Source organism: Podarcis erhardii (genome assembly GCF_964252035.2).
Source record: "Podarcis erhardii genome assembly, chromosome: 3".
Classification (NCBI taxonomy): Eukaryota; Metazoa; Chordata; class Lepidosauria; order Squamata; family Lacertidae; genus Podarcis; species Podarcis erhardii.
In genome coordinates, this window is record NC_138507.1 from 77,262,270 (window position 1) to 77,286,268 (window position 23,999).

General features: G+C 39.4%; 2 protein-coding genes across 3 annotated transcripts in view; one reads left to right on the forward strand and one right to left on the reverse strand.

Annotated features, from left to right (window-relative positions):
- Nucleotides 1-557: 557 nt before the first annotated feature.
- COA6 (cytochrome c oxidase assembly factor 6) lies at nt 558-3,620 on the forward strand. 2 transcript variants are annotated; one of them, XM_081855910.1, is made up of 3 exons: nt 558-688; nt 2,437-2,582; nt 3,123-3,620. In XM_081855910.1, the coding sequence occupies exons 1-3, from the start codon at nt 610-612 to the stop codon at nt 3,216-3,218; spliced, it is 321 nt and encodes a 106-aa protein (XP_081712036.1). In that variant the 5' UTR covers nt 558-609; the 3' UTR covers nt 3,219-3,620. The 2 variants fall into 2 exon arrangements, with proteins under 2 accessions (XP_081712036.1, XP_081712037.1); XM_081855911.1 differs by lacking the exon at nt 558-688 and adding an exon at nt 839-1,073.
- A 190-nt stretch (nt 3,621-3,810) lies between these two features.
- TARBP1 (tRNA guanosine 2 -O-methyltransferase TARBP1) overlaps nt 3,811-23,999 on the reverse strand; it is a 31,997-nt gene continuing 11,808 nt past the window's right edge. The window contains exons 12-30 of the mRNA XM_081855801.1: nt 23,568-23,743; nt 22,222-22,319; nt 21,243-21,404; nt 19,936-20,126; nt 19,185-19,437; nt 18,912-19,100; nt 17,200-17,399; nt 16,030-16,101; nt 14,594-14,714; nt 13,757-13,867; nt 12,742-12,891; nt 11,922-12,008; nt 9,732-9,928; nt 8,164-8,245; nt 6,696-6,867; nt 6,315-6,500; nt 5,777-5,901; nt 4,826-4,962; nt 3,811-4,157 (exon numbers count right to left, since the gene is read on the reverse strand). Of these exons, the coding sequence (XP_081711927.1) occupies nt 3,998-4,157; nt 4,826-4,962; nt 5,777-5,901; nt 6,315-6,500; nt 6,696-6,867; nt 8,164-8,245; nt 9,732-9,928; nt 11,922-12,008; nt 12,742-12,891; nt 13,757-13,867; nt 14,594-14,714; nt 16,030-16,101; nt 17,200-17,399; nt 18,912-19,100; nt 19,185-19,437; nt 19,936-20,126; nt 21,243-21,404; nt 22,222-22,319; nt 23,568-23,743 (2,869 nt within the window). The 3' untranslated portion in view covers nt 3,811-3,997. The remainder of the gene's footprint in view (nt 4,158-4,825; nt 4,963-5,776; nt 5,902-6,314; nt 6,501-6,695; nt 6,868-8,163; nt 8,246-9,731; nt 9,929-11,921; nt 12,009-12,741; nt 12,892-13,756; nt 13,868-14,593; nt 14,715-16,029; nt 16,102-17,199; nt 17,400-18,911; nt 19,101-19,184; nt 19,438-19,935; nt 20,127-21,242; nt 21,405-22,221; nt 22,320-23,567; nt 23,744-23,999) is intronic.

Sequence of the window (23,999 nt, forward strand, 5' to 3'; positions counted from 1 at the left end):
TCCAAATTCTGGCCTGCCGTGACTTCGGAAAGCGCGTATAGTTCACCACACACACCAGGAAGGAATTGGTTTTTTTAAAAATAAATAAATAAAAATGTGGAATTTCACGGGGAGCACAATTGCAAGCACGGCGGGTGCCAAAATGACGTAAGGACAGTTCTGTCCAAAATCAGCTGCAAATGTCAATTTAAGTGGTCTGCTTCCATCCTCAAAAAAGCCCCACCTGCTAACGCAGACGCCGCTGCTTTAACGCTGAAACTTAAAAAAATACATGGTGGCAATTTTGAAGATTTTCACTCGATTGCCGAATTATATTATTGCCATTTATTCGAAAGCACCAAAATATTAACGGCTAAATTAGGACTTCCAAACCTGTGGGGACGCACGAAATGGAACTGCAATTCATGTCTCTTACGTCCCAGGGCTTCATCCTGAGCTCATTTGTTTTCCCGCCCGCAGAGCAGCACTGAAGGGGGCCGGGCAGTAGCCTAGCAACAAAGCCGCCAAGCAAGCTGCGTAAGTGCGCACGCGCAGCCTATAACGCAGCCGGCGGAGAGAGACACTCTCTTTGCCTCCGCGTTGTCATACTGTAATAAGCTCAGGCGCTCCATGATAGCTGCGCATGCGCTTCCGGTGTGTCACCTGGATGCACATCCGGGCTTTTCAAGCTCAGCCGGAAGTGCGGCGGGTAAGTGAAGGCGACGAATGTAGAATCCTCACCTTGTCTGGAGGTCGGGAGCCGGCTTCCCGCAGAGGAGTCGGGCGGGGAGACCCCTCAACCCTGCCCTCGCCCTGCCCTCCGCCTCCCAAGACTGCAGCAGCCGAGCGTGGAGGGCAAGCAGAGCCTCCTCCGCGCGCTTCCCCTGTCTTGTGCCCACTTGGCATTGCTCTCCAGGCGCGGCGCGGGACTCGGTCACGCGGCGCCTTCCGTGCAGGCGGCTCCGCGGGGCCCCTGGAGGGAAACGGCGGGAGAAACCGCGCTCACTCCTTTCGGCGGTTCACGGCAGAAACTGGACTTTGGGGATAGGTGCCGTGGGGAGCCCCGTTCTTTAGCCCCGAGTTCAGCAGCTCAGGTTGGTCGCGAGCAATGTGGCAACTGCCCAGCAATACAATGTTTTGGGGGCTTCTTAAAACTCTTCACCTGACAACCTGGGATTATTGTATGTGCCCAATGCAGGTGGCAAACTGTAAGGTTTCTAGTGTTCAGTACAGTTTTGTACGCGGTTTGTACGATGAACCAGTCTTACATGGTGTTAGTGTTCTTGAAATACTAAGTAACACTGCACTGTAGACATTGTTGTCTGCTTTTAAGAAGATCGCTTATCAAATGGTGCCTCCTTAAACATAAGGTGTGGCAGTTTGTTTTACTTACAGTTAAACTCTCTGGGCTTTAGACTCTGCTGTGAACCAAACAATGCCAACCCTGGAATCTCAGTATATTTATGTATACTGGCCCACACAATTGCACCCCCTCCAAAGGTTCCCAAAACATAAGAAGCGCCTGCTGGATCAGATAGATGGCCCATCTAGTCCCGTGTCTTGATCTCTCATTGGCCAACCAGATGCCCATTGGAAGCCCAAAAGCAGGACACGAGTCAAACAGTGCTTTACATGCTAGAAAAAAGCCAACTCTAACCCTAGCGAGCTCCACTCCTGTGACTAGAAGAGGTGGTGGCAGGTAAGGGCTGGCAGCAGTTGCACCAATGTCCTTATATAAGGGGCAATATATGCAAAGTATGGTAAAACAAAGCTCAATAAAGCAAGGTGTGCCTGAATCACCTGAATCTTGGTCAAGAATTGCTCTCTTAAAATGTGAAGACTGTTATTGCTTTTACAAATTCAATTTTTAAGAGATTTCAGCTCTTCAAACTCTTTCTGGGTTCTTCTATCTCCACTGCCCACCAGACCACATTGACTGGACAAGGCTGTGACAGTCCTTTCGGGCAATTACTGTCAGGATCATCTGCTATATGCTATAGGGCGGGGCAGCTAATTTATGACCCTTTTGATATTGTTGGATTACTGCTCCTATCAGCCCCCACCATGGTCAAGGATGATGGGAGTTGGTAGTCCAACAACCCCTGGGGGGCTGCTGGTTAATCACCCCTATTTTAGCTGTTCACAGTTCTACTTCAGATAACTGACAGGTCTAACTAAACCACATAGGCCTTTAACTGCTTTCTTGTAACTGTAACAATGTTGACAGGCTGCACACAAAGTAACAGGCTTAACAGCTATGATTATCTTTTCATTTCAGTATTGCTCCCTTATAAATACAGTGCCTTTCAAAACACTTAAAAACATTTTACATTCAACATTAGACTCAAGTAAAAACAGTTTAGGTTCAATAAAGTGTAGGATTGGTTGGTGACTTGTTAAGTTATAGAACACCAAAGTAGTTCAAGAATAACAGCGATCTTTTGTTTCTTGTGACAGAAATGACAGCTCCATCAATGAAGGAAAGGAAGGCTTGCTGGGGAGCTCGGGATGAGTACTGGAAGTGTTTAGATGATAATATGGAAGAGGCATCGAAGTGTGAGAAACTTAGGTGCTCTTTTGAAAATGTGTGTCCACAACAATGGGTAAGCAGCACAAATCCCCCCCCCCAAATATTCCAGCATCTCCTGATAGGACTGAGAAAGACTTCCTGTCTGAAACCCTGAAGAGCTGCTTCCAGTCACTGTAGACAACATTAGGCTATGTCTGACTCTTGTAAGGTGGCTTCCTAGGTTTCTAGTATGTACTTGTCTTTACCAGCAATGAGATAAACCCTATAAACTTGCATAGCACTGATAGGGGTGTAAATTGTAGTGTTCTGTATCAAATACCTCAAGGGTTGTATGAGCATCTCAGAGATATTTGCCTGACCAATTAGGTAGGGTTGATTGTGGCACCCCACATTTCACTGTAAGAAGACATTATAACTGTTTGGTAATAGAACTAGGGGAGAATTCTCCCTTTAGGGAGTTGAGGACCCTGAAACGTTCAGAGTAGATCAGCACGGTTACATATCTAGATCTGAAATGCTGCAATGATAAGCAAAAGAGGTTCTTCCTGTTTTCATTACACTAGAATTTTACTGTGTCAGTCTCATTTCCTAACAGCCATCTTGTTCAAAACAGGTTAAATATTTTGATAGAAGAAGAGATTATCTAAAATATAAAGCAAAGTTGGAAGCAGGAGAATTTCAGCCTTCAGAGACAACTGAGAAGTCATAGCTACTCATCAGCTTTTATAAATACAGCCACGACAAAGGAGCTTGCAGAAGAAGAGCACTTGAATGATACTTTAAAAGTGTCAGTATCAGTAAAGGACAGTGATGGCCTATAAATAATTTCAAAAGCTATACTTGTTTATCTGGCATTGGCGTGAAGGCTCCTAGTCTGTATGTACTTTGAAGTGCATGGTGAAGAGAAGAGGCTCCCAACCGCACCTCACTGAAGTTGCTACTACCAATAAAGGGCGAATTGGTGCACTCAAATGTTACATTGTGAGTTCATTACCAGTTTCTTCTTTCAAGTAGTTTCCTTTGTATTAATAGAACGCTTACATCCATTTTGATAGTCGATCTTTACAAGTGAATAAATAAAATTAGCCAAATGCTAGTTATTGTGCAGTCATGCCAGTGTACACATTGAGTCTGTTTGCATATTAATTTGATAAAATAGGAGCATTGCCCCAGCAGCTCTGTGTATGGTTGAAGGGAACCCACAAACTTGAGTTGCCACCCTGCTACAAAATGGTCATTTGGAACTCATCTAAGAAGAATATAAAGAGATTTTTTCAGCAACATAATCTACACCAAGAAACTTGTATACTGAAAGAATATTTATCATCAATGAATATTTCAATACAGTCATGGTTTAAGGCATTTGAGTTATTTTAAAAAATGAAGGCATGCAAAATACAAAACTTATTCTTTTGTGCAGTATCTCTACTCCATGAGTTTCTTAGCACCATCAGAGCAACAGTTTTGACAAGATTCATGTATTTATCTTCATTCTTTTTCCTTGACGATCTGTTGCCTAATATATTCCCAAATGAGCAGAGCTCCACTTACATGGACATTAAGTGACCGGATAACTCCTTGCTGAGGAATTTCTACACATGTGTCCAGCTGCTGAATTAGATTTGCAGGGATTCCCTCATGCTCATTTCTGACAAGAAAGGCACACAAACATGTATCACAGTTAGCAGAGGGGGTGAAGTTCAGTCCCAGAGCATCTACTCAGCATGCAAAAAGACCCAGGTTTAATCAAAGGAATATCCAAATAAAATGATACTGGGTAACAAGACCCTGCCTGAGGAGCCACTGCTGCTACTGGGCCAGATAATGTTAATCATATATTTAGTAGAGAAGACAGCACTGTGATAAAGTGATAACATTTCCTCAGTCCCCTTTCATAACTAATATTGCTTTTAAGACAGATCAAGTGCAGTTAATATGACTCCTGCTTCACTCCCTAAAAATATTGCTCAGTGCTATTATATGGTGTAATTAGCTGATGTGTCACTGTTTTACATTCATTTCAAGCACATGAAAAATAAGCCTACAGCCCTGTTGAATGGGGAGGACAAAAATATCTGGAATGAGTGAGTTCTACACCAGGGGACCATCAGAATTAAAACGACAATGATGGACAGCTGGGTGGTTGAGGCCTTCATATATTTCTATTCTAGTCCTATTCAGCCACCACAGTAAATGGGAACAACAATTATAGCGGATCTTTTCATTTTCCTCAAACTCTACAATTCTCAGCTTTCACTACCAAAAAAATATTTAGAATCATGTTATATTTAAAAAGTTTTGTTGTTTTTTATTTACCCCAGCAGCAAGAGCGATTTCTCTGGAAAACAATATTCTGTCAGATCACAACTTTTAGCTGTTTGCTCTACACCTATTATAGTGTAGCCTTCCATTTTCTTCTGCTCCAAATAATCAGCAAGCTGGAATGGCTTTACCTACACATTTATTTATTTTTTAAAAAGTGAGATTAGTTTAGAAATGTTTGAATGCAAACTTCTATTAATATACAGTACAAATAGCTGTATCAGTCAAAATATGTCAGATTTCGATCAGCTGAAAGGCCAACATCATGTGGACCAATACAGTATCCTTATAAGATTCATAAAGCCACACATAAGATTCATAAAGCCACACAGCTAGGTTCAATCAATCAAAACAAAAAAAGCAGGGATCAGGTTGGGAATCCATTTAGTGCAGCAACTCGTTTCCAACTGATAGCCAGATGCCTCCATAAATGCCACAAACAAGCTATGAAGACAATAGCCCTCACTCCCATGGTTTGCCCCCCACTCCAGCAATGCTAGTTGGAGATATATTCAGGAACACACATGCTTAACGTTCCCATTGAAATCCAAGAAATGTCAAAGTGCTTAACTGTAGTAAAACAGCCAGAAGCTTAACCCAGTCAATCACAGGAAAGAGTTGTAAAGGTAGCAGACTAATACATAACACTTCAACACTAGCATAAAGAATTTTAATCCCATATAATTAAGTCAGTTCTTGGTATGAGCTTTCGTGTGCATGCACACTTCTTCAGATGCATGCACACGAAAGCTCATACCAAGAACTGACTTAGTTGGTCTTTAAGGTGCTACTGGAAGGAATTTGTTTTGTTTTGACTATGGCAGACCAACACGGCTACCTATCTGTAACTCAATCCCATACAATGTTAGGCAAGCCCATTCATGAAAAACTGAGGCAAGTTAAGTTACATTTAAGTAGTCTACAAGTAATATACTCTTTACTCACCTCAATAAGGGAAAGCCATTGTTCAGCAGAAACACTGAGGTACTGAAATTGCTTGTCATTTATATAATGAAGGCTGCCAACAATGAGAGCCGACACCCCAAATATTTCACATGTACGGCACAAGCCTACAAAGAAGCAGAACACTTTCATTCCATATGAGTCATATTTCATTAATTGAATGGGGCACTTAGATGCTGAAGAAGGGCATTCATGGTGGGTCTATCAGGCTATACAAAAATACAATAGCATGACTCACTCTTCCCTTAAAGATCTTAAACTAAGCATCCTCGTCAGCCTATAACATGGCCCTGCAAACAACTAATTACTACAAGTGGCTAAAGTACACTAATTTATGGTAATGTCAGGGGGAAAAGTGAAAGGCACTTCTCTTTTGTGCTGTAGTTTGATGATTAAATGCAATTTCCATTGGAAATCCTTTATATATAGAGGTTGAATATATAAAGTTTGCTTTTTAAAAAAATGTAAGTCACATAACATACTTTCAAGTACTAGTAGTTTCAAGTGGGTAAGATCTTACCTCCTAAATTGGTAGGTTTATCAATGAGTGAAGCCACTACAATCAGTTTATTGTTTGCTTTTCCAAGTTTAGTAGCCCGATCTTGAAATACAAGCTCCAGATCAGGAGTACTGTCCTTCCAAGGAATTATCTTTTTTTGAACATCTGTCCATTGCCTTTGGCTGCTTGATTCAGCGGAACTCAAACCTAAGATTGAATATTTAGTTACCTGAATGCAACAAACTCTGCTGAGAATCCTAGCATATTAGATATTAAATACTGAGGGCAGACAATATTCTTCATAACCATTTAACAGTTTGTGTTGTTAAAATACTGCACAATTAATTTTAAAAGAAGTATATAAAATATACGTGACTATTTAAGCCAGCACTAGTTATTTACCCAAATCTTGCTGAGACCAGTCACACTGCTTCAGATCAAGAAGTGAAGTTCGAGAATGAGAGAATGGAAATGTTGAGCTCAGTGGGATGTCTGTGAATGCTTTAAATTTAGATAGAGAAATCAATTCCTCTTCTGCAATTTCTGAAAGTTGCGGCAAGGTGTAAAATATTGTCTGAAAAATAATATTTGGAAAATTGAACTAGCACTGAAAATGCCGAAATATATTAGCCATGAACCAGTCAAAGTGAAGCATTAGTGCCCTATTATAATAAGAGAAACAAAATGATGGTTCGGTCTGTCCCACTCATATTTCAGTGTACAGTCGTACCTTGGATCTCGAATGCCTTGGCTCCCGAACAAATCCGCTCCCAAACGATCGAAACCCGGAAGTGATTGTTCCGGTTTGCGAATGTTCTTTCAGAAGCCGAACATCCGACGGGGCTTCCGCGGCTTCTGATTGGCTGCAGGAGCTTCCTGCAGCCAATCAGAAGCAGCACTTTTGTTTTCCAACATTTTGGAAGTTGAACAGACTTCCGGAATGGATTCCGTTCAACTTCCAAGGTATGACTGGGCTTAAATCTCATTGACTTTAATGGAAGGCAAGCATATTTAGAGTACATCCCCACCTGCAATGACAGTAGGGAGATAAAATGGACATCATATGGGTATATTAAGAAGATCTGCCGTATCCAAAACCTTCCCACTCCCCTGACATTGGAGGGAAAATACCAAGAGTTGGTGTACTTTGTGTCTTGCCACCCTGGTTAGGAGGACTCTGGATTTGGTGGTTCTTCCACCATAAATACTCCACCCTAATTGAACTGCTCTGCCCACCTTCTCTAACTGCATAATGGCAATCCATAAAATAAGACATGTTCCAAGTAAGTAGTCATTTCCCAAAGCACAGGCTTGTATATGAGGTTCAGGGTTGCGTACATCCTGAGGTTGCAAAGAAACGTGAAATTCAGACCCTGGACTTTCATTTTCTTATTTAATGTCTGTTTCTAGCTTTTATGAATGTGTACAATATTGGATAAAATTTCAAGAAACAGAAGGGGTTTAGTGAATTTCCAAATATCTGGGGTGTGTGATTTAAAGGTCCTGTAGCAAAAGCTGAATAAGGAAGCGATTATGTATTATCTGGAAGTAAGTCCAGTTGAGAACAATGGGGCTTATGCCTGTGAAGACATGCACAGGACTGAACTGTACATTAGGCAAAGTAAGCACACATATAAAAACAATATGGTGCAGAATTAGGATGACTTTGGCAGTGAGATTGATGTTTTCCACACACACACAAAAATGCCTTTGCTTAATGACCCAAGGTCATCCAGTTAGTTTCTTGAATGAGTGGAAATTTGAAGCCATGTCTCCTTGATCACACTAGCAGTATCATTGATTAGACAGATCTAAGGTGGTTGTTTTTAAAAAAATAAATAAACAAACCACTGAATATTTATGTACTTACCTCAACACAGTAATCCTTAAGTGGATGAAAGTTTTCAAAGAAAAAATGTTTTTGGATGCGCTGCCAATTCTTTTTAGCATTCCTGCATTGTAAGCATAATAGTATGATGTATGACAAGAAAATGTCTCAATAAGCCTCTTTTTAGAACGTTACCAAAAGGCAATCAATCCTAACCATGTATATTCAGAAGTAAGTCCTATTTAATTCAATGAGGCTTACTCCCAGATAAGTTGGGTAAGGACTGCAGCATAATTCTTCTTTTCTATTACGATTTGGTCACTTTCCAATTGGTAAGCACAAGGGTAATTATGAGGTATTACACAACATCGCCTCGATCAAGGGAATTTCTTTGTGGTGCAGAAGCACTAAAAGAGCTCCATGTGGTTTCAATAGAGGGACCTCCACATGGTTTCCTTTCACACTAAGCTGAGGTCTCTCCACTGAATATATCACATCTGAGCATACACATATCTGTGAGTTAGATTCTATGGCTGCAACTCATTGATTCATTGTTAAAACTCATTGTTTTAAGCAATATGCATCACAATTCTTTCAGCCCTTTTCTGTGCTGAAACACTTGGGGCAAATTACATATTGCAATGGCTTTTTATGGAATTTAAACAGTAGTTCCCACGATTTGGCAGTGGAAGCTGCTGCAGAACAAACTGGGAAAACTCATTTGTGGGTCTGTGAATCACAACAAATATATATATATCAAATTTAGATCTTTAACTTGTCCCATTTCAGAGCTCTGGCCAGGTTCTAATAATATAATTAATATAATATAATATAATATAATATAATATAATATAATATAATATAATATAATATAATAATAATGAAATATATTCAAAGGATTAAACCTTCTTCCCCAGACCGGGCATAGTTCAAATTTGTAATTCTAAACATAATCACCTCAAGAGTAAGATCCACTGAACTTTATGGGACTTTCTGCTGAGTAAAAATGCTTAAGATTTCATTATGATTTGTGTTTATATACAATGCACTATACAAGAGCAATCCTACTTTATACAACTACACTGTTATTACCTGCCTTATTTGGTTCACCATGCAACATTCTTCCAGACATTAAGTCATATATTAATGCAGCATTTTCAGATAAATTTAAACTCACAGTCTCCCAAAGAATAAACAAACTGCCACACTATTGGTCTCTCCATTTTACCCCACAAACTACCAGTATGTTCTATCTAATCCATCAATAATAATATGGAAGTGATGGACCTATATTCAAATAAGTGGAGTACAAGTCAGTTTATTAAAATTCAAGAGACAAGCAGTCTAGTTTTCTGTTTCATAGGCCAGGTATGCTTCTCATGAAAAAGAAATCCCCAGACTTTTTTTCATAATTTCACTTTATCTGTTATTGCTGAATTTGGTTTATTTTAAAATGTTCTACCTTGTTCAGATGAGACAACACAACTATGGGTATAACAAAGTGCTCCTTGAGAAAATTAGATTCATCCGTAAGTGGTCTAGAAAGTGTTTTCATTTTGGAGCATCACTAGTTTCATAGCAGTATTTTAAAAGAATTATGTGCTACTAACCCTGTTCCATGCATGCTTTCTGCTTGATTGAGACTACATTCAATAACTGGAGCTAAAGCTTCAAAATCTTCCACACACAATGCTTTGCACATTCCCCAAATTTTCTTAAGGGCAATTAAAGCATAAAGTCGAACACTGAAATTGTGATGGAAACACCACTGTAGAACAACGACGAGGGCTTTCTTCAAGGCTGGTGTCTAGAGGGAGAAAGGCATTCCTTTAGTAGTTCATACATTTCTCGTAAGAAGTAATATCACTATATGTAAGAAGTCATATAACTATAACTCATCTAATTCCTAATGTGAAACATTTTTAAATTGACACGGCAATGAGCTGGAAGTTCAACTAAAGTTTTATCAAGAAATCCTACATCAAAACATAAGATTTACTCCAGCTTTTAGTCCATATAGAATTATACTTCTATGCATAGCCTTCAACTCTTAGCTAACTTGCAGCATTATAAACCAACATATATCTGCAAATGTATATTAATTTTAATAATTAATAATAAATTGTCTTCCATCATTCAATAACATATTTTCAAAGTGGCCTACAAATTAAAAACAGAACAAAACAAACGCCAAAACATTGCAAAGTAAAAACTATTAACATTTCTTAATATTGCTAAATAACAACAACAACAACAACAATATTTTATTTATACCCCACCCATCTGGCTGGGTTTCCCCAGCCACTCTGGGTGGCTTCCAACAAAATATTAAAAATATAATAGAACATCAGACATTAAAAACTTCCCTAAACAGGGCTGCCTTCAGATGTCTTCTAAAAGTCAGATAGTTGTTTATTTCCTTGACATTTGATGGGAGGGCATCCCACAGGGCGGGCCCCACTACCGAGAAGGCCCTGTGCCTGGTTCCCTGTAACTTCACTTCTCACAATGAGAGAACCACCAGAAGGCCCTCAGAGCTGGACCTCAGTTAACAGACCAATACATTCTAAAGCAGGCACCCGCAAACTCGTCCCTCCAGATGTTTTGGGACTACAATTCCCACCATTCCTGACCACTGGTCCTGTTAGCTAGGGATGATGGGAGTTGTAGCCCCAAAACATCTGGAGGGCCGAGTTTGGGGGTGCTCTAAAGTGAACATCAGTGTTGTGATTGTTATTAAAGAGGCGGGGGGGGAGCTGTTTTCACATGCAGCCTAAAACTCCTAAGTACAGACGCTACGTGCACAGACCTGGGGAGGACATTCTAGAGCCAGTGCATCTCTGCTGAGAAGACCTGATTCTCAGTCACCATTCACTAACTTCTGTAGCTGGAGGTATCTAAAAAAGGGTGTCTCCAGATGACCTTAATGAACAAGCAGACTTGAATGGGAGCAAGTAGTCTTCAAAATACTGAACTTTACAGGTTGGAACCACTTATTTAAACCTAGAAATGCATGGGGAACCAGTGAAACGTTTAAACATGCAAGATATGGTCCAAATGACCTGTGATAGTCAGCAATCTAGCCAAGTGAAGGTATTGGGGGGGGTGTTCTACCAGGAGGGGTAAGATGAGTAAGGTGTGCGGGAAATGGATACAGAAAGGTTTTTCCCCCTTTCTCAAAGTACCTGAACCCAGGTCATCTAATTAAGTTGAATGGACAAAATGAAGTACTACTTCACAGCATATAGCTGAAGTATGGGATTTGCTACCACAAGATGTGATGGTCACCAATATAGATGGCTTTAAAAGAGGATTAGACAAATTCATGGAGGACAGAGCTATCAGCAGCTACTAGTCAGGATAGCCCTATTCTACCTCCAGAATCAGGGGCAGCATATCTCTGAATACCAGCTGCTAGGGCAGGCATAGGCAAACTCGGCCCTCCAGATGTTTTCAGACTACAATTCCCATCATCCCTGACCACTGATCCTGTTAGCTGGGGATGATGGGAGTTGTAGTCCCAAAACATCTGGAGGGCTGAGTTTGCCTATGCCTGTGCTAAGGGATTAACAGCAAGAGAGACAGCTACTGCACTCATACCCTGCTAGCTGGCTTGTAATTGCTATCCAGTGGTTTGCCACCAGTTTGGAGTAGAGAGGCCTTGGTCTTTAAAGTTTCTGAGTGGTCTTGAAAGGCAGCCCCGTAAAACACATTGCAGTAACCTCAACAAGATATAGTTAGCGGATTATTATTATTTGTTCCCTCCACCCCATTTCTTAGTTTCAACCAAAAAAATGTACCTTCTCAGATATATTTTGGAGAATTACGTCAAAATGTGACATCACTGCTAAAAATGTGCAAATGCTCGTTTTAAGCTGGTCTTCACCCTGAAAAATAAGCCATGTGTTAGTATCAAGGTGCATGTAGTTCCTTATAGTTTAATTACAGCTTATCAACCAATTTTGAACCCAGAAACAGTCATTCATGCCTCCATACTACAGGGGCTTAACTGCTTTAACACAATTATTACATATATTATCTGTCAGGCCTGGTCGTTGTCCTCTTCAGATCACCACACAAACGCTTCTTGTTCTTTTATAAAACTTTTTATTGCGTATGAACCAAACAATCTTATAAACGGTTCTTAAATATTATTCCTCAGAGTCACTTCTTTCAGATACCTTCTGAGCTCTGCTTCTCCGTGACCAGCCACTCTCAAAATGTCCAACGCGCCCTTCCCTTCATTTTCCCGCTCTTTTTTCTAACCTCCTGGCTAGAGCTGGCCTGTATCTCCCCTCCTCCGAATCTGAGCTAGAACTGAACCCTTGCCTTTCCTGGGAACAGCCGGTCCCTCCCTGTTGTTCCTCCTGTTCTCTTCTATTAGATTCACTGCTCCCCCCCCCCTTGGGGAATGCTTTCTCCCTCTGATAAACTGAAAACTTCTAACTCTTCCCTGACATCATCAACGTCAATATATTCAATGTTAAATGTTATTTCTGTCCCTGGAATCCATTTAAGCAAAAAATAAAATAAAATTTAATACTTGAAAAGTACTTGAGGACTCAATAAAAACATCTATGATTTATTCACAATTGAACAACCAAATACCTTACTACTCACATAGTTAAAACAATCCCAGAACTTTTGAAGAAAATGAGGAAACTTATGTAGAATCAATATGATGTTCCATTCTATTAAGTACTTTACTGATGCTTGATTATTACTATGTCCAGCTTGTAAAATCCTGTCAATAGTTCTTGTTAAAATATCCTAGATAAAATAATAGGTAAGAAATCAATTATACACTGTAAACCTACTTCATCAATCACACACAAACACACTACTCTTTCCTTCCTAGGGTTTTTAAAGAGTTTTCTTTTCTAATAACAGTCTGAATCAATTTCAGTATTAGAATGCTACACTTCTCCAGTTTCTTTAATTTATCACTGCTGACCAAGATGCATTTTTTACTTTTCATCCTGTGCAAAATGGGGAAAGTAACACATCAGAACCAAATCTGGTGAAATGGCTCATGTTGGGTTTCTACATGAGTTAGACAAGTTCAAATCTGCTCCATCATGAAGCTCACTCTGTACTAGTTAGCTCTTAACTTATATGAAATGCAACGTGATCACAAATTACAGGTTATCCCTCATTCAATGGATAAGGCAGAACAAAACCTTAAAAGTACCAGTGGGATCTGCAACAAAATGTTTACTTTTATTTACAGTTTATATGCTGTTTAAAAACAACAACACCCCCATTTCCCCAAAATGGCATAAAAATGCCATTTTTATGATGCTCAATTTATATATTTATCAATGTTAACATTTCAAAACAGACAACAACAACAACAAACCTACAAACAAACAAACAAATAAAAAGCAGTAAAAGAACAAATCATTTCAATTTAGCCAGTCAATTAAGAATAAAATAAGAGTACAGCCACAAAAGCAATCTACCTTCTTAATTCTAAGCAATTCTTCTTAGGGGGAATTATATGCTGGAAGGAAGTCTTACATACTTGTGGTACTATGTACCCCATTTTATAAATAAAAAAGCTGTTTTATTAATTAACTTTCCCTTCATAAGTAATAAAAGAAGTAATAAAAACAAATTCTATGAAAAAGAGTACCTCATGAAGTTTTGGAAACAGAACTAGCAATGTCTGCCACAGTCGATTTTTAATTCTGTGTTGTAAGGAGTTCACATAATAGCGGTTTTTTGATTTGGACATGAGTTCACCCTGCAGAGAATATAAATTTGCTCAAGCTGAATGCTTTGGTACTTTAGTTTCTTTCAGTTCTGTTTGAAAAGGTTAATCACAAGGGAGAGTCTAGGTCAAAAGGACAGTGGATGCAGGATACTTCTTCCTAGCATCTCCAAGCTGGATGAAAGATCACTGAATGCAGTGATTCGTAAGTAAGGAAGACCCTGTACACAACTCTCATAAAGATGACAGTACTCTAGCTGCAGAAATACATCCTGGATTTGAACACTGTAGATACCTACAGTATACACAGAATGCAAAAAGGAGTTTTGGTTCTCAAAAGCGACAACTATTAAAGTTTAGTGTAGCTCAGTCTAGTTTTGGAACTGGTTCCTTCTTCAGGAGCAATCTTACATATTCTGAAGCAGCTAACACAAATATCTGATGTAGCTAACACAATGCTGCTGTATATCTTGTCCCATGATTAATAGGTGTCATATAAGCAGCAACTTTTGGATAAGCTACTTTACTCACACAACACACGCTTTCACATTTTCCATCCATTATTTTCCATCTTATCTTTATTACAAGCTACAATGACAGCAAAGCAAGCAAAGAAATGAAGGGCATGATTGCCACAAAATAATAACAGATGGAAATATCCTCTGTGAGGGTAGGGGGGCTGCTATGTCCCCAGCAACCAAAGCAGTCCAATTGTCAAAGCCAAGACATATGCACAAAGCACCATAAACAGATACCTACCCTATCAAGTAGTTTCATCACAAAGTCTTCTATAAACTTCTTGTGCAATGTATTTGTCTCATCCAGTAAGCACAGAAATTTGATGGCGCAAACTCTCACATAATGGTCATCCCTGTTCGTACTGTAATACAATATATTCCTTTTTTATCCTCTGACCGTGTGCTCCCTTTTTTGCATAAGTCACTCCCCATTTCAGCTTTGTATTTCAGTGGTGCAAATATATACTTAAGGGAGCCACAATAATTGCCCCCCACCCCACTTCTAATTTGGCTGGGCTGCTAGGATAAATCAAACACTTGCATTTTTACAGGCAGATGCCCTACCAGGATCAAGTTTGAAACTGTGGAATTAATCTTGTTGAAGCTATCCAGCGTGATTTATGCCATAGATCAGGAATGAGGAATCTGAGGCTGGGGGAGCCAAATGTAGCTCTTATAGCAAGATTAAGAATTTACCTAGCTCAACATGCTGTTTCTGTCTGGCCATATCATGGAAACAAAATCTAAAGAGCTATTTTGTTGTTGTTTAGTCGTGTCTGACTCTTCGTGACCCCATGGACCAGAGCACGCCAGGAACTTCTGTCTTCCACTACCTCCCGCAGTTTGGTCAAACTCATGCTGGTAGCTTCGAGTTCGAGAACACTATCCACTGTCGTCCCCTTCTCCTTGTGCCCTCCATCTTTCCCAACATCAGGGTCTTTTCCAGGGAGTCTTCTCTTCTCATGAGGTGGCCAAAGTATTGGAGCCTCAGCTTCACGATCTGTCCTTCCAGTGAGCACTCAGGGCTGATTTCCTGAAGAATGGATACGTTTGATCTTCTTGCAGTCCATGGGACACTCAAGAGTCTCCTCCAGCACATAATTCAAAAGCATCAATTCTTCGGCGATCAGCCTTCTTTATGATCCAGCTCTCACTTCCATACATCACTACTGGGAAAACCATAGCTTTTACTATACCGACCTTTGTTGGCAAGGTGATGTCTCTACTTTTTAAGATGCTGTCTAGGTTTGTCACTGCTTTTCTCGCAAGAAGCAGGCGTCTTTTAATTTCGTGCTATTTTACACATGTCCAAAAGGCTTGCGACATGCCTAAGAGGATTTTTCACTTCCCATCTTCAGATGGCAAACAACTTTTGAAACTCTCCTCAGTTTCAAAAGCATGGAAGACTGCCGTTCAAAACACACAAGCCCAGAATCCCATTGGATGAACAAAACTAGTTGTGCAGTTCTCTGAATCCTGGCTATAATGTTTGTAAGAGCACAGTTTCCTTGTTATTTTCTTTTTCATGATGACTTCCTAGCACCCTACTGTTTAGATAATTTTTTTCTGAAGCACAATTCAGGAAACAATGATTCAGAAGAAACAGAAGTGGGGAGATGAATGTTATGAATGGTACAGATACAGTGAATTATAACTATTATAAAACAAAATACCGACCTTTCTGTAACAACATTTGCTGCACATTCATCTCCAAGATTTTCTATAAAAGCACATACTTCCTGAACGAGTCTTGATGTATTTAAAAGGAGAAGAAAAAAATAGATTTTTTTTCAATATTTACTTATTATAGTTTAAGGTTCCCTGCCATCATAAATCCACATAAAAGGGAGAATTTTCTTTGTTCTACATTATTAACACAAACATCATAATCATACCAATCTCCTTCACCCCCAGCCTATAAATGAATGATACAATAAAGCAGGAAATTTGTACAGAGCTTCAGAAACTAAGGTTTGCTGGAAATGCAGTTAACTACCCTGAGAAATTAAGGAATCTCCATGTTAATTATGTTTCTATTTTTATAGACTTGTTATAATTTCTATTATATGAAAAGTCTGGTATGTATTGTTGATATCTCTGACCCCCATTCTGTCTCTGCTTCAATATTTCTAACCTGTTTCCTGTGAGGATTTTGTTTATGCTTCATTTTGCATTTAATAAAATCATAAAAAATAGATAAATCCATAAGGACAACAAAAAGTCTTGTGGTACAGATCCATGTAAAATAATACATAATAAATGTACTGATCTTTACGATGACACAAGACACTTTGAAGTCCTGCTTGCACAACAGCATATCCTCTTCCTCTTCTCCCTCCAGGCTCAAGATCTCCTGAGGAGGATCCCCAGACCCTCAAGCCAATACAGTCGTACCTTAGAAGTTGAATGGAATCTGTTCCGGAAGTCTGTTTGACTTCCAACATGTTCGAAAACCAAAGCGCGGCTTCTGATTGGCTGCAGGAAGCTCCTGCAGCCAATCAGAAGCTGTGGAAGCCCCATCAGATGTTCGGCTTCCAAAAGAATGTTCGAAAACTGGAACAATCACTGCCGGGTTTCAATTGTTCGGGAGCCAAAATGTTCAAAAACTAGGCTGTTCGAAAACCAAGGTATGACTGTATTGGGGTTATGCAGAGAGGAGGCGGCAGTAGAAGAGGAAAGGCAAGCCCCATTGCTCAAGTGAAACTTTGTTCCCCTTCTGTATAGACACCACTGGATACAACCCTTTGTTATTTTTGCTACAACAAAAATCAACTCTGGAAATTATTACATAAATCAGCAATACATTTCCCAAGTGCAACACAAAAGTAACATTGCTTTTGTTTTTACCTTTGATCACGCCTGAAAACAGTTCCAAATAAACAGGCCTCTACGACAAGTTCACTGTAATTGCTAGCATTTGAAAAAGCCTTTTCAAAAGCATTCGGGTCATTGGAAGTAGGAAATAGCCAAGACTGACAGCAGTAAGTCAACAACATATTAAAGACGCCAGTCCTTGTTGAAGACATTTCAATCATCTGGAATATGATCTTAAAGAGGGGGGAAATCATTTCAATCATTTACCAGTTTTAGCATATTTTAAAACAAGCAAATCTTGTTTCAGTGGGTACAAATGAGTACTTCTGTAAAAGCAAGTTAGCATTAAAAGTTCACATTTTGCATACTACTGTTTAAGTAACATTTTTCTCATATACTCTCTTGCATTTTAAGAAGTTTAAGAAACATGGATTTGAAGTAAAACAAAAGCATACATAGTTTATATAGTTATACAGTCAAACCTTGGTTGCTAAACGTACAGTGGTGCCTCGCAAGACGAAAAGAATCCGTTCCGCGAGTCTCTTCGTCTTGCGGTTTTTTCGTCTTGCGAAGCAACCCTATTAGCGGCTTAGCGGATTAGCACTATTAGCGGCTTAGCGGCTATTAGCAGCTTAGCGGCAAAGCGGCAAAAAGGCTAAGTGGCTATTAGCGGCTTAGAAAAAGGGGTGGGAAGCGAAAAAAATCGCAAGACTCGCAAGACGTTTTCGTCTTGCGAAGCAAGCCCATAGAGAAATTCGTCTTGCGAAGTGACTCGAAAAACGGAAAACCCTTTTGTCTAGCGGGTTTTTCATCTTGCGAGGCATTCGTCTTGCGGGGCACCACTGTAATCTGTTCCAGAAGCCCATTCAGCTTCCAAAATGTTTGACAACCAAGGCACGGCTTCCGAATGGTTGCAGGAGCTTCCTGCACTCAGCAGAAGCCGCGTCGGACATTTGGCTTCCGAAAAATGTACCAAAACTGGAGGATTTACTTCCTGGTTTTTGGCATTCGGGACCCGAGGTTTGACTGTATAGCATAGTTTATATCCTTAGCTGTCATTTTTACATGTCTGATGGGAGGCAGCTTATATTCTGCATAGGAACATAGGAGGTGGCCTTTTACCATGTGAGACCATTGGTCCATCTTCCTCAATACTGTCTACACTGAGTGGCAGATTTTGTAGTTTCAGGGAGCAGTTTCTCCCAACTGTACCAGGAATTGAACCTCTGACCTTCTGCATGCAAAGCATATTCTCTACTACTAAGCTACATCCCTAGATTTAGTGGTTAAAAACAGCAACCAAGCTTCCATATACTTGCTTCATGCTGACCTGGGGGAAAGCTCAATTAAAGATTATGAGCAAGTTTTGAAAATCATAGTTCTTAAACAAGATAGCATAAGATTTTGCCTGGGCACAGGGCCCTTTCACATGAGCTGCCATTATATCAGAAAGTCTCTAATTGATCGAAGAATCTCTGAACTGGGAAACTAGGTTACCAGCTCGAGAACAACCTAGGATATTAAACCAAATTAAAACAATGATTTGATTCTGGCTTCTTCCCAAGTTAGTAACCATCGTTTCCCAGTTAACCAGGGGATTCCAAGTTTAACCATGGCTCAAGGGCTATGTGCAGAAGCAGAACACTTGTGCACACCTAACAGGTTAAGAAGCGGAGATACGATAATCTGAACACAACTGCCAAGAATAGAGATTGCAGGAAGAACAAGAAATGTAAAACATTTACCTCTTTTATCCTGGTGTATGCCTGACTCTTGTTCTTTGCTGCGGCAGCAAGAATTTCAGGATCAAACACAAACTGAACAAAAGCTTTTAGATTGGGCCAAAAGATCAGCTGTGTGTTACTAAGAGCAAATATAATTTTCCATGCTAAGTCAAAAGCCTCTATGCACAGAGATTCAGAGGATTCCAAAAGCTAAAGGCAAAAAGAAGTAGCATTTAGTTTTTCATAAAATATAAAGCCGTGTAATAAAGTCATACATTGTTTTAAACCATTTACCTTGGAAACGACTATTTTCATGGAATGAAACACAGGTAAGATATGATCAGAAGGAAGAATTGTCACTGCTTCCAGCGCAGACTGCAAAATTCTTGTGCATTTTTGAACATCTGGCAAAAAGTGCTCTATATATTTGTCCTTAGAAAGCTTTTGATAATTATTTAGAACAAAATGAAGACAAACCCACTGATCATGTATATAACACGCTACAATTTTTCCCCATCCTTGATGAGATGCTGGCTCTTCAAGATAACTGTAATAAAAGTTGAAAAATATTTCAGTTCACCTTTTCTTTTTTTAAAAAAGAGAAATGTACTGTATTGTACTCCAAGGAAAGGAATAAATGTCTAGCAACAGCTCAAGACCCAATAAAATTAATTAACAGCACAACCCCACAGACATACCATAACTGGGACCATACTTCCAAGCTCATGATCACATAGAATTTAACTAAGTCTGCAATCCTAACCTCACTTACCTGGGATTAAACTTCATATAAATCAATGGGACTTACTCCTGAATAGACATGGTTAGGATTGCAGTCTAAATCCTAAGAGTAAAATGCTTACATATTAGGAAATGGGATAATAGGAACACATCTAGAACAGGAATGGCAGAAGACTAAAGAAGCCTTTAAGGTATTCTGCTTTTATATATATACAAAGGTAGGATTTAAGAAAACAGATAGAAATTAGAATAGTAGATTTCTCTCCAATTAAAATTTGTGAAACAAAGTGATTAACACAAATACCTATCTTTTTCCATACTGCAAGGCTTCTTTAATACATGGTTAAGTTGAGCACAGGAAATAGTTGTTTTTAGGGTTTCAACAGCTGGGAGAGATTCAAGCTGAAGATCTGGCTTCTGATCAATAATTTCACAAATCACACTTAGCGACGCCATACTCACTACCTTCTGAATCTGTTCCCCAAGTTTTACCTCCTGAAAGCGAAGTTACACAGGTAATTTTCAAACTCTTACAATGTATTCTAATAAAGTATGGAAAAAAATAAAAATAAAAATATTAATAAAAATAATGATACCAGTTTGAATATAGAATAAAAGGTCTGTTCCACATAGGAGCATTACCCTTTGACTCTTAAATATATTAAAGGGTTTAATTTAAAAAACTCAAATAAGTGACACATTTTATATGTAGCTGTTCAGCAAATGAGGTAGATGAAGAGAAGCCCCTTTTCCTCCCCCAGCATATAGTCTGCTGCCAGGTGGTTTGAATAGACTAGATTAACGTTGTGAGGAGGAAGCATGGCATGTTATACACAAGATGGAGACAAAGGGATGGGAACAGGGCCTGTACAGCGAAAGTAGGATATGAAGACTGGGCCTGAAGGAAGGTGTTGCCTTTGGGTTGGAGGAAAGCAGCAGGCTGGGTATGGAATTAGGCAGGGACTCTATTTCCTTCTAATGTCAAATTGTAAGGATTTGTATAATTGCCACGTGAACCATCTAACACAAGATGATTATCAGAAAATACAGCCACTTTTTATTTCAAGGTTTTCTTCTTTTTATACCTATTGCCCAAACTCTTGATATCAAAGCACAAACAGAGAAGTGTGTGAGTCTCACTTTACATTCCTTTTCACTAGCTACATTGAGGTATTTTGTACTGGCTTGGAGCCAAAGTGACATCACAAATTCTTTTTGAAACTTCCCACCCACTTTCAAAAGCAATTTGCCATTAGACATGGAGGGCACTTGGCTCACGTAACCAGTTTCACGGCTCTTTGGATCCTGGCCCTAATAAACTGATCTGGTCTTATTTCAATACAGCACTAAAAATTGGGATATCTGACCACAGTCTGTTTTCATTACTTTTAAACTACACATCAGAAAACTGGAAAACATTAGCTGGTAAATGTATCTGTATCTATTATGGCATATCTAGAGTATCTGGTTTTCTACTGTAAACAGAAGAGTGCCACAACATTTTAAAATCCAAGCTGCTCTCCTCTCCCTTCAAAAGTAGTACAAAGGAGTATTTTGTGAAAATATGTGCACTGTGCCTAAGCATTATAACTCAACTTAAGACAAAATTACCTTTTCACTATTTCCCTCTTGAACACTGCAGAGAGAGGTATTTATCAGAGAGGAGATGAAGCTGCAGATCGATGGTCCTTTTTTCCAGCCATTGACTGAGCAAATGTTCATCAGCTCTGACAACACTTCTAGATATAAATTACAGCGCTGCAGATCTGAAATCTGAAGGGATATGTTATTACAGGTGTCCATTCAAACAATACCTAGGAGATACAGTCTCCACAATTAGTTACTTTAATATTAATGCCAAGTTCCAAAGTAGCTGCTTTAGACATGCTCAGTATAATTTTTGACTTTTCTTTAACTGGCATGTTGCCTCCAGGCCATACTATGGACTGCCTTGAATACAAACAAACAAACAAATCTCTGTTTCAAAAGTAGATTGCCATGTGACATAGAAGGCTGCTGATATAAGATACATTTGGGCATGCAAAACTATGTTGATGGTTAATTAGATCCAGATCTATTCATTCTAGTTCTGCAGAGAGCTCTTCAAAGCATTAACAGAGTCCTAATGTCCTTCTGTCCCCCTGCTTGGCATGAATGCACAAATGTGCAGACAGGCAGCACGCAAGAGCAGGTCACAGAATCAAAGGTCTGCATGTCCCCATCCAGCCCCACATTCTGCTCAAGTTATGACAGGCAACTGCTTCACATTAATTTAACAGCCTCAATGGCCTGGTTTGCACTAAGCCTCAGTTAAAAACCAATGTGAATACTACACCAGCTCCTCCATCACAATAACTTGTCAACCAACATACTCATTTTAATTGTGTGACTGGATCTGCACTTTTGCATGGCTAGAGAGAAATTTTAAAACATCTGTTTAAGTAAATGCTTTTCATAATGTTTGTTGACAAAGCATTTCTGTTTTAAATATTTTTCTGAACATTCCAAATGAATACACTTTCACAATATTGCTACCCTTCTTAATTAAAATAATAATAATTCCAGGCCAATATATACACTAAGTACTTACAGTATTTAATTCATTTGCTGTAAGTCTTCTGAGGAGAAAATCCAAAATACTTTCTGTGGCAGTCATAAATGAATTCTGGAGAAATGCTATTATCCCATCTGTATGAAGATACATGTAATTAAAATACTGGTAGTACCATTATTCCCAAAGCTGAACAGTAAGCCTGCAATTTATGCAAGGGTTGCATTCCGGGGATTGCCCCTGAAACCAAAATTGTGTCTAGCCAAAACTCACTGGGTTCAAGGGCAAGTCAGATCGCCAAAGTCCAGGAACCCTGCCTGCTTTCTGCCCCGTTTTATTTAGTGTTTGGAGGTTTTGCCATGTGCGTAAAAGCTGAATGTGCACAAGTTAAATGTTGCAGGCTTACAGTATCATACACATGTGATGTAGTACACAATGAAATTACCATGGTAAAGCATATAATAGGATATATCATTCAGAATGACAAGACACACACCCCAAATCACAGTTCACAGTCCCCAATTGCATGCTTTTCCTTTTTTTTTAAAAAAAAGTAGAATACATTATTGATCACCCCAGTTTCCAAATGTCTGGCATTCTAAAAGCAGCTCTTGGGGCCATTTTGAATGGCAATTTTAAAGAATTAATCCAGAGATAAAGCATGCTGAAAGGGGCTGGTAGAATAAAACTTTCCCACCCTCTCCCTCCCTCTGATGCCCTGAAAAGCCTCTCCCTGTGGACAGGAGTCCCTGTTGAATGAGGCGGAATGTGGGGCAGAGGCTAGGATGCTGGGTGTAGGGAGAGATCCCTGAAAAGTAGAGGTAACTTCTCCCATTCTCCCCACCCTCCTGTGCCAGAGGGCAGCCCATTCAGCAGGGTCCCAGGACCTTCAGTAAGGACTTTGAGGTGGGGTGGGGATATTGGGGGCCTGCTGATGGGAGGATGGGGCACCAGCCCCCTTCACCTTTACCAAACCTCTTGATCAAACCCACAAAGATGTTTATAACAACAATTATATGTTAGAAGTACTTTTCATTCTGTATGCCTCATTCTGAAGAAAAATAGAACCCCTACTTGTAAGGCAAAACAGGACAAAGATTACCAGGTTTATCAACACTAACTGTATACCACACAGTAGCTTAATATGCCTATTTTTTTCCTGTGGTATCCAGATTATCTCTGAATTTAGATGTTTGTTAAGAATATAGTAATTCCTTATTAGATGCATTCTGGACATTTTTAATACGGCCATTTGCTTTTAATGTGAATTCCTGTTTCAAAGCGACTTACTACAATTTTGTTTTGATGAGTCTATTAGCATAATTTTGTTACACCAGTTAGAAGGGCAAAATTCATAAGAGCAACATACTGAATATACCACTAACCAACTTGTGGACTGGAACATTTGATTGAACAAGTCTGCAGTAGCTTCAATAGCAGCTGTAGGCTTTTATCGGTTTTCAGTGATGAGATGTAGGGATTAGTGCCAAGTTTCAGCAAGACATCTAGTAGAGGGTTTAGGAGAGCCTTCAGCTCAATCCGTTCTGTGCTGCCATTGACACTACACAAAACAAACATTAAAAAGAGAAACACATTCCACTGTCTGTATTGCTGACTTCTGGGTAGGTAAACTGCATTCACCTTCCAACTGAGCAAAAAGCAGGAGAACATACCTCAGCCTACATTGTACGCTATCAAGCAGGAATGGTGTCACATTCGAACACCCAGTGCTGACACTGTTTATTTAGTTATTTTTAAAGAGTGGATAAACCAAAATTAATACACAAAATGTTCCAACATTTGTTTATACTCTGGGA